General features: G+C 36.8%; 1 protein-coding gene across 2 annotated transcripts in view; it reads left to right on the top strand.

Moving 5' to 3' along the window:
* Positions 1-344: 344 nt before the first annotated feature.
* LOC116722074 (corticotropin-releasing factor receptor 2) overlaps positions 345-11241 on the top strand; it is a 44185-nt gene continuing 33288 nt past the window's right edge. Inside the window, exons 1-2 of one of the 2 annotated variants that reach the window (XM_032566186.1) lie at positions 345-629; positions 742-861. In XM_032566186.1, coding sequence (XP_032422077.1) covers positions 416-629; positions 742-861 — 334 coding nt within the window. In that variant the 5' untranslated portion in view covers positions 345-415. The remainder of the gene's footprint in view (positions 630-741; positions 862-11241) is intronic. The other variant, XR_004339710.1, reaches the window with a different exon arrangement.

Below are 11241 nucleotides of genomic sequence, written 5' to 3'. Positions count from 1 at the left end.
GAGGAAACTAAAACATGTTCTTGAAGACTGACTTTGGACACCCTTGTGTAGATGGCATAAATATACATATTTTATGAACAAATATTGAAAAGTAACTTAACAACTAACGCATTTCAATGACTTTCTTTTGAAGTTAGAAAATTCCACCTTCACCCTTTACCTACACTTTGCCATTTCAATGTTTCCGACTTTTTCACCGTAAGCTAAATAAACTTGACACTTGCGCTGCATGTGTGAAATGTCAACCGCCCCTGATGTGGTCAGATGAGTGAGCAGACTCTCTTGTCCGTCTCTCCTTTCACCACGGACTGATATATGGAGCGGCTGAGCGCGGCTCTGATTGGCCGTACAGGGACGCGCTCCCAGAAGGCGCATCAGCCGCTCTCCTCTTGTCATTTCTGCTCATACGACTCACATGCCCGTGAACTCCACTGGGCTCAGTGCGCGCATCTCTGCTCCAACTTCAAACCGGTCCCGTCAGCTTACTGAAAAGCAGTCGGCTTTCACGATGGATGCTTCTGTTTATGATATCATACTGGGGGAGCTCGAGGAGCTGAACTGTAGTTTGATAGAGCATTTTCAAGACACTTTTTATGAAAACGCTTCATTGGCTCTGCTGAGCGCTGATGGTAAGATGGATTTGTTTTTTTCTTTTCTTCAGATTTTTCTTGTGTTATTGCACCTTGAAAATACCTAACAGTTTCATTTTTTTTTGTTTTGTATATGTTGCCCTATCCTAAGGTTTATATTGCAATGTCACTACTGATGAGATTGGAACCTGCTGGCCGCGGAGTAGCACTGGCAGGATTGTGGAGAGACCGTGCCCTGCTTACATCAACGGAGTAAAGTACAACACAACGAGTAAGATATTTAAATAATAATAATAACAGCAAAAGTTTGATTACATATATCGAAAAATAGTTTATTTATTAAAAATAATTAAAAAATAAAAGTGGGCTTTTTTTTTAAGTGATAATCAATTTACATAAAAATAGGTCTGGAGTAAATGCTGATTATTGCCAAACGTCCTGATTTCATGTAACTGGATCCACCAGTTTGCTGATTTACCACTGGCTCTTTTCAGAAATTTTTCATTTGTTGTAGGTTCATTTAAGCAAAAACCTTTTCTTGTTTCACTGACCCTCCTTCTGTTCTGATGTAAAGCACCACTGACAGTAACCTATTACTCCTGCTGTTGTTGAAAGATATTTTTTTCATGCAACTTTAAAGGGCAATTCTTGATAAAAACAAAAACGTTAATTGTAAATCACAGTTTCTCGAAGTGTAAAAGTATTTATACCTCTTCTCACATTTTGTCATGTTACAGCTCTGAACTTCAGCACTTTTCATTGGGATTTTTGTGACTGTCCATCATAAAAAATAACATGATTCTAAAAAGGAAGAAGATTATATTTGGCTTTGAAGATAATTAAAAATTGTAGTGCGTGTTTGTCTTTAGTCACCTTAAAATAATAATTTTCCAAAACCGCAGTCTGCAATAGTTACATCTGGGAATCTTTGGAGCTGTTTTTCTGCTCATCAAGGCATCAACATGGTTACTTATTCATCCCTTGAAAAATAGTTTAAGATCATATTAAATGAAGACCATCTATGTTCACCAATTTTCATGTCTTACCACCTGGGGTCTCAAGCTGCAAGTAATTTACAATGAATCTTAAGTCTTAAGTCTTCAAACTCTTATGCAGTTTTTAGGTTTTTCACTGAATAATTGCATTGAATGTCCCAACAGAATGACACTAAAAGTACCAGAAATGATTATTTTTTTAGATCTTTTTTTGGCAATAAATTGAAAAACATAATCTTTTTGTGAAATCATTTTTCAAAAAAATTGCAATCCTTGCAAACATTTATTTCATTATATAACCTAAAAATAAAATTAGTTCTTGATCATAAATAACACATTTTGTATTGTATATATTTATCAAATAAGTCATATTTTCTTTAATGGTCATAAAACATTTGCGGTTAAAAATTTGTTGAAGTTAGATGTATCAAACACAAAAATAGCTCTTTGGACTGTAAAGGCTCCTGATCCCTGCAATAGACCCTTCGTTTTTGACTGGTTCATTCTTTCACATGACTACCGTTTAACCATTATATTGAACTCTAGCTGTACTTAGGGCTGTTGTCATGCTGGACGCTGAACCCAGTCCCAAGTATCTTACAGTATTAAGAATGTTTTCATTGAGAATTACCCTGTATTTTACTCCATCTATCTTCTCCGCTTCCCTGTCCCAGTTTAAGAAAAACATGCTGCTGCTGCTATTTTTCAGTGTGTGGATTTTGTGTGGAGCTTGACATGGACGGTTCTAGACAGGGGCCGACAGGGCCACTGCCTCTGTAGAACTAGTCCTGCCCCCTTTTTTACGTAAGGTGTTACACTTTTAGCTACATTTCTATTGAAATAAGACTAACAGTTTTCATCTGTTAGGTAAGGAGTCTGCAACCTGCAACCCCAGAGCAGCACGTGGCTGTTTGGAATAGTGGCTCATTAAATGCATATGTGCATATGTATTGCATATGTATTGTTTTACATTCTTTGGCCTCACTCTGTTAAAGTTGGTCTAGAATCACTACTGATTGATATGCAGTGTCAGCTTTGCCAAATAAGTTGACTGGAGTAAAAAGGAGCAATTCAAATTTAAACTATAAAAAGCGAGGTAAAAAATTATAACTATAGGGAAGTCAGCACTTTGCTAATTGCATATGAATGAGGGACTTTTGAGCTGATTATGTAAAACGCTCTGTTGTCAGCACAAATAATCGCAGCAATGCAATGATGTTACACATTTTACAAACCGAATTAGGAATTAAAGATAATGAGTTCTTCATGGGCCACTGCGCTGACGAATAAATGGAAGCATTAAAATACTTTAAGTAAGTTGACCTAATAAAGGTCAAAATGGGAGTAAAAGCAGTCCCATGCTTTCAGCACAATATCAAATCTGACAGCTAAAAGGCCACATCTCATGTGTGTGAATCTCAGCTGTAATATGAGTTTGTTAAAATCAACAACATATGCCAAGTGGGTGGTGTTTATTTGCAGGCTTGTAAACTCAATCGGCTAATAGCATTTGTAGCAGTTGAGAACAGCCTCTCTGAGCACAGACACAGTCATATTATGCAACGCCTGTACCAATTATGAGACCCACAAAGCCGTTAGCTCAACTTTACAAAATAACAACACTCCTGTACTGTTCCAAAAATGTAATGTTTCCTGTTAGGTCCTGGACCTACATAGTGGCTTTATCAAAGCCACTATGTAGTTCCAGATTGACCAACATTAAAGGAAAAAAATATATTTGTTGTTGTATTGACAGCAGTGATGTCAGTGCTGTAGTTTATTGCTCTTCTTGTGTTCTTTTGTGTTAAGAGTTCATCCTGGCATTTATACTGCAGGAGGTAAAAGTGTGGTTGGAAATTTGAAGTTGTTTCAGGCTATTAGATCCACAGATTGCATAAGGAGGGTGGGATGCTCTTTTGTTGAGATTGATTGTTTCGTGAAGTGGGTGTTTTGGATTATTTCTGTGGCTTTAGTCAACCAGGGCTCTGACGTCATGTTCACATATGTTTTCAAGGAGGATGAGGAACCGTAGCCAAGAAATAAGGTTATCTATCCCTGAGACTAGAAGAAAGCTGCAAACTAGCACTGTAAAACATCCACAGTTTCTTGCAAAAGTATTCAAATGCCACAATGAAATATTTTTAACATTTAACAACTTATAGCACAAACTTAAATATATTTTACTGTTTATTTTTTATAGAGCATCCTAATTGTGAGGTGGAAGGACATGATTTTGATATTTAAAAAAACAAACAAACAAAATCTGTAAAGTGTGGCATGCATTAATTCCCTTTTAGTAGACTTCTACAATTTTTGCCAGTAAACTTTGCAACTGACTGCACAATGGCACAGTTACTGCATGATTCCAAGAAGATTCTGTGTCCAAATGCCTGTCAGGGCTTTTCCGTGTGAAGTTTTCATGATTCCCTGATGCATGCATTGGTTCTTTCTGAGTATGTGTAGATAAATATTAGTAGTGACGACATTATGCTGTAGGGAATCCTTTCAGCAAGGATGTAGAAGCTGGTCGGAGTTGATTGGAAGTTTGGATTGAGTTTAAATAGAGCAGCCCTTCTTCTGGCTACAAAAGGCTTGAAAGTGGAATGAAGGGTCACTTTCCAGCTGGACAGCAGCTCGGAAGATACAGCCAGAGCTACAGTAAAATGGCTGAGTTTGAAGAATAGTCATGATTTAGAATGGCACTGTCAGACATAAAACTTGCCTGAAAACTGATGTTCAAATGCTCTCCATGCAATGTGACTGAGCTTTACTTCTTTTGCAAAGAAAACTAGGAAAATACTTTTCCCTGTAGATGTTTGAAGCTGGTACATGTGTCACAAAAGCAGAAAAAGACGATTCTCCAAAGAACTGAGTCTGGTGGACTGAATACAAACACATTTTTAAATATTTTTATCAACAATAAAATTTGATCAACCATAAAAATAAGTTTAATTCACATTTAGAGTGTTTGAAAATGTTTTCTTGAACCTCATAATATTAGTTTGCAGTTGCTTAATAAAGCTAAAATCAAAGTAGAAAACACTGAGGCTTGTAGTTGTAGCATGATAAAAAGTAAATAAAAAAATTCAAGCGATATAAATACTTTTGCAAGGCACTGTATTTGTCTGACACTCAGTACTACTAATGTTCTCCACCTTGCTAGTTCCTCATCTGTATTGCATGACCACACTGTGTTACCTTTCAGTTCAGCGCTATTAAGTATTGCAGCCTTGAGGTCTCTTTTGAGCTTGACAAATGTCATGGTTCCTTGCTTGCCTTGAGCAAATAGTTGTAATCTCACATAATTTCCTCTGCCACATATTTTAATGAGCCTATGCGATTGCATATTGTCCGATTAACCCAAATTATGCTCCAGCTATTTCATTTGTTTTTAAGTCAGGATATAGTTTCCTCTGGTGATTCTCTGCTAAATTTCTCTAGTGTGGTATTAAATTCTTATTTGATTATTGCAGACATTTGTGTTCTGTTTATTATCATGTTTTTGTGATGGTTTCACCACAAGCAACAACATATCTAATTAAAGTTTATGAAAATGATGGCAAGAGCCTAATGATGAAAGCATAATTTATTATTCTAATTATGTAATAACTGTTTATTTTAAATAGATGAGTCTGTGCAGGATATGCTTGCTGTGTGTGCATGACAGCGCTGTAGGTAAAATTAATTAATTATAGTTTTTCTCGGTCGCTTTGGTACATTTCTTGAATCATCCGTAACATTTGCAAAACAGTAAGTGCATTTCTCAAAACAATTTGTACAAATGGCCAAACTCCCCAGGTTACCTTCAAAAACCAATCTCTTACTCAAAACCCTTAGCTCATCTCTTAATGTAAATATATGTCTATGAACGTGTCAGTGCCATTGGAATGACATGTCCTTGTGTCATTGTGTACAGTCAAGACAGTCCAACTGCTAAGTCATGCATTGTCAATATAACATTTTACAGTGGAATGATTTTTTTGATGCAAACTATGGCTTAGGTTTTGATGACACTTGTAAATTCTAATTCTGGGAGACTAATTTGCAAGATTCATATTTAGACTTTTACTATTTGTACTATAATTTGTTCACAAACCATGCCATTGTGATACAGAAAGGAGAAAGTAATAATGCAGAGCTCAAAGTAAAAAGCAAAAAACCAAAAACAAGTATAAATGGGAACATAGGACAATCTTCTTAAGAAAAACAGTTTTTGCAGTACTGCAGGATTTACAGTGCGGTCTTCTACTCCTCCTGAAGCTCACCATGAAGTAATGTACCATGGACAGATTTGGAGAAAAAGACAACTGGGAATGTATAGAAATATTCTTCACATATTATGACAACTTCTTTTGCCATTTTATATGTAAAGACTTATTGGGTGAACTTATGCTTAAATGTTGTAAAGGATGAGACGATTCAACAAAGACATATATAATACATTTTAATCAACATGACATAAGTAGCTGAAAATAAAGGAAAGAGCAGACAATTGGACAAAAGCACTTGCAGCTTGTTCAAAGAAATGGAAAACAGCTTTTTTGATGTGCACAAGTAACAAACTAATTGCAACGAATAAAACAGGACGTTTAGTAAATGTAAAGACATCTCTGTGTGTGTGCAAACAGTCATTATTACTCTAGACAGTAGTAGTTCCCATTCTGCAGCACACAATGGGAACTCTTTTTAGGAGTGTTCCTTTCCCATGAAAACACCTCTTTTTCAATCGCCTGCAGTATTCATGCTGTCTCTGACCCATGGCCTCAGTAAACCTAAGGGCTCTCTCTTGACACGATCCATTTCTGGTCATCATCGATGACTTACTATCATAACAGTTCCATTTTGATGTGAGGCTTGACTGTTTGGCGCACACACATGCAGGCAGTCTGTGCTAAATAGTCAAATGAGGCAGGCACCATACTGGAATTATAAATTCACAGTAAACTGCAGGTATCCCTGCTTTGTTTCCCCGTTCAAACTGGGTTTAATTCATGGTCTAGAAACCGCTTAAACAATCAAAGATGAAATAAAATTTTTTGGCACAAATTTGGCAGCGTTCTATTGCTGAAGAGTGGGTTAAGGGTGAAACTTTGCTCATGACAGGTGACATGAGTGCAGCTGTGGTTCGAATCGCCTCTTCACAGCCAGACAGTTCTCGTATTGACCCTGCTGGTTGGATTTGCCCTTTCAGTGTGCTGTTTTCATCATCAGAGTGTAATCTCCCCACAAGCTGAATGTCAATTTGGACAAAATCCGGCCCTCTGGGACCTTCCACAATGTACAGCTGTCATATATAGAGCTTTATCAAAAAAACTTCACATTTTATAAATAATTTATTTGTAAAAATTTTGCTTTCTATTAATCTGGGTTTGACATGTACGGTAGTAAGAAAAGTGAGTTTTGAACACATGACTGCTTTTCTCTATAAGTATATTTTTAATATGTATACTGATGTGACATTCACACCAGATGTTGGTAACAACCCAGGTAATCCACCCATGCAAAAAATAAGCAACAACAACAACAAAAAACCTCCCAAAAAAATAAATTAGTCCATTAATAATGCATAAGGTAGAATGACTCTAGGAGCTGGCATTAAATATGCTTCTAGAAATGCATTAGTTGTTATGGTCATTCCACTCTATCACACGTATAGTAATTGATGTTTTTATGTATCTTAGGTTGACTTGGGTTGTTATGACATTTAGTAAAATTATCTTGTCAATAGCTCCATTAAATATTAATGAAGAAAATTATTCGAATGTTCGGTGCTTCTTTTCCACTGTTGATGTTTAATAAACGTAAAAACATAAAAAATATTTTAGCTCATCTATGATTCGAGATCCAGAAAGAAAGCCCAGAGATCCCTTTTCCCAGTGACTCTCTCCAGTTCCTTCTGGAGGATCCCTAGATGTTCCCAGGCCTGAAGGCAAGTTGAAATGGAGCATCTCAACTTGCTCCATTTCAGAAAGCAGAAATGGAGGTGCCCTAGGAGATATTCTGACCAGATGCTGAAACATCAACTAGCCCCATGCAATGTGGAAGAGCAGTGGCTCTTCTGGATGATGGAGATCCTCATCCCATCTGTGAGAGTGAGCTCAGCCTCTCTGCGGAGGAAGCTCCTTCTTGCTGATTCTACACAGAATGTTTTTTTGTTTTTTTTTCATTTTTCCAAGCTTTGGCTCCTGGGGCTGCATGGTGCCCAGTTCAAAAAGGCTATTAAAAGCCCCTTTCACATGGGGCCACCACCTGTAGGGAGGGACATTCAGGTCAAGTGCGATGGGTGTCGAGTGCAGGCAAGGGCGGAAATATGGGTGTGCAAATTGTCTGCCTCACAGTCTCACTCTCGTGACATACATTTTCAGCTCAGTCTCAGAATCAATTTTGCTGCATTACAGTTCCTGACATGAAATATTCAGTGAATCATTATGAAGATTTCAGAAGTGAGAGAAATTAGGCGGATTTTAAATTTTTAAAGGCTGAGGACAAGGAAAATGAATCTCAGTGTTTCTGTTGGAAATGTAAGTAGTGCAAAGCACTTGATTAATAGGAATTTGTTTTTGTCCAGCAGCAAAAACATTTATAGAACTCCTAATTGCACAGCTGATACCAATCTGTGGGGTGCTTCTAGGTTCTACAACAAAGTGACAAGACTCCAGAAACATTTAGATCCTGCTGGGCCGCAGTGAATCTCATTTGCTGCTAGAGAGAATGTAAAATGACAAAATAGGTCAGACCAAGAATAGAATTAGGACCTAACATCCCAAGAGCAGGTGTTAATTAACACAATGCTTTAAAACATACCATATGCAGGTAAAGTCAACCTTATCAGACAGTTGAGTACATTGTTTTGCAGTCCAAGGTTTGATGCATTTTGTTGTGTTAAAAGTATAGCTAGAAAGGAACCGAGAACATATTCTCCTTCATTTACCTCCTGAGTCTCAGAGGTGAACATTTAAGGTAACAGATTTGCGTGCACAAGAAAGTTGACCTACTCTCATATTTTCAGTACAATCCCTTGTGCTTTGAACTCCCAGTTGTTGAATTTTCAAATTATTCAGTGCAAAACCTTGGTGGTTCTGAATATAAGCTCAAAGTCAGCAAAATGCATCAGTTTCCTTCAGAAAAATTAGTGAGCTTACATATCTAACAGGCCTGTTACAGGTGTGTGGTTATGAATTCTTTACCATTTCTGCAAGTTCATATTAATATTAATGTCAATGCAGAGTGTCTTAAGAGCTTTATGCATTTTTAAACCTCAGTACTCTTGTTTTTGGGGGGGTTGCATTTATGTAATTCTCTGGTCTACATAAAATGAACATTAGAGTGGGACTGGATTTTCACATGTGCTTTCTCTGCATTGCTACATTAATGTAATTTGCCTTCTGTCAAGCCCCAGGCAAGATTATATGTTCAGAAGGCTGAAAGTTATAATATCTATTTCGAAGTTTTAGTTTGGAAAATTAAAGCAATATTTTTGTGGTCTGTTTGGCTTTTTTGTGCTTACTCAAACTGGCAAAAATACAATTTACTTAGGGAATTCACTTCTTTCAGGTCTATCACTTAAAAACAAAATACATGACACGTGTTGCATCTTGTCCACACATTATGTCCCAACCTTATCAACATAACTCAGAGCTCAGATTGCTTTTTCTGCAATAGAAATGTATTGATTCTCTTATCAGGATTAATAAAGTCTGAGACTTATCAGGGCCACTGTGCATCTCCGACTCAGAGAAGACAGTGAACCTTTATCTTTAATCAGAGAAGATGAGTGCGTGCAACCCTGCTTCACTGTCAGGGGTATAGATAGCACGGAAATGAGAGATGATTTAACTGAGATATCCAGGATCGTTAAACCTAAAGGCAAAAACACAAAAAACACTGGCTTGAGCTCGAAAAGGTATTTATGTAACACTTTAACTTTTTCCAGTTTTATTGCATTATAGCTACAAACTTTGATGGACATTTAATGTGGCACACTAACACAAAGCAGCACATAATTGTAAAGTGAAAAGACAATATTGCATAGTTTTATGAACAAAAATATGTAAAATATGCGTGCAAATGTATTCAATTCAAAGCCAAAAAACATGTGGAAGAAGGTCCTCTGAGCAGATAAGATCCAAATGGAGCTCTTATTTTCATTCAGAAGGGCTGGATATAATGCTCAATTGTTTGAAAAAAACTTATTAAGGCCTGTATAATTTTCTCAGCATTTTGCATTTATGTATTTCTTGTTTTGATAGCTCTAATAGTTTCCCATAAAAAATGCGTTGGAAGTTTTTGGTTAACATGTGAAGAGATGTAAAAAAGTTCAAGGGGTAACTAGGCTTTTCTGAGATACATTACTTGTGGTCTAAAGTCATCAAGTTCTGCTAAAAGAAATGAGCCAATATTTTGACTAACATTTTGTGTCCTAGCTAGAAAATTTGGCTTTTATTTCCATGGATCAACAGTTATGCCAAAGTTTTGTCACAGAGCTGTCTGCCTATGACTACACTGCTGAATTATCCAGTCGTGTCTGGCTGCCAGGGTTTGGTGCACACTGCTGGGCTGATGCTGTGTGCCAGTTCAAGATGTAACACAAGACTGTGCCCAAAAGATTCCTCCACCCTGATATTGAACAGCAGAGAAATTAAGAATGAAAGTGTAAATCAAGGATATTTCCATTAGGTACATAGTTTAGGCTGTTTGGTGCATATGCTGATGTGAACTGTGACACTGGGTATTATCTCATATGGAAACAACTTGGTTCATGGTTAATGCAATGTATTTTGTAAACACACATCCCAAAGAAAACTGAGGAGTGGAAATCTGAGCTTGTCATTATTCTCTCTGAAATTGCCTTCAAAAACCTCTAGTACAGAAAAAAGACTCTTGCTGTGCTGTAATTGTAATTTTCTTGTTAAAATGCATAAAAAGTTTTTGCCTTCAAGAACCTTGTTTTGTAATATGTAATATGGTCACCTCCCTAAAATAATAGTCTAAGTAATTTTTTGACAAAAGTGATTTTGTCAAAAAATCCCCATCTCTTTATTTCCAAAAGATGTTTTAGACAAACAAACAAACAAACAAAAAAAAAAAACACTTGTGGCAAAAAATAACTGAGACTGTTATTTTAGGAAGGTGATGATGCACGACTTATTTTCCCTGAACACCACACAATAGCTATGAAATATGTTTCAATCCATTTGGTCCCTTTTAATTTTTTGTTGTCATGTTGCAAAGTCCATTTTAATATATTTAAATATATGGGTAAACTATTTATTTATACAATATTTATTCATTCGTATACAATCATGTGTAGTATATAATCTCATATTTGACAGGGTGCACTCTGCAATTTTCCTAAAGCAAGTCCATAGATTTGGGCCAAAACCTTCACTTTGGACCAAGGAACAATGTCACCTTTGAAGCAAAATAGGGAGATTTGGAAACCTGAGGACCTGTCAAGGGTGACAAATTGATGTTTAGCTACTCTGTGCTTGACACTCGTGGGTATTTCTGCACGATAAAAGACCTTACAAATGGAAGAATTAGGAAGGAAATTCAAACTATTCAGACTTGATGTACTGATGCGCTCTGCACCGACAGAGGAGAGTGACTATCCCTTCAGGCACTGGCTCCTAACCACTTTGCAAAGCCCCCAAGCG

The sequence above is a fragment of the Xiphophorus hellerii genome, chromosome 6 (genome assembly GCF_003331165.1).
Source record: "Xiphophorus hellerii strain 12219 chromosome 6, Xiphophorus_hellerii-4.1, whole genome shotgun sequence".
In the NCBI taxonomy this organism is placed as follows: Eukaryota; Metazoa; Chordata; class Actinopteri; order Cyprinodontiformes; family Poeciliidae; genus Xiphophorus; species Xiphophorus hellerii.
Note: the sequence above shows the minus strand (reverse complement) of the source record. Positions and strands in the feature narration are given on the sequence as shown.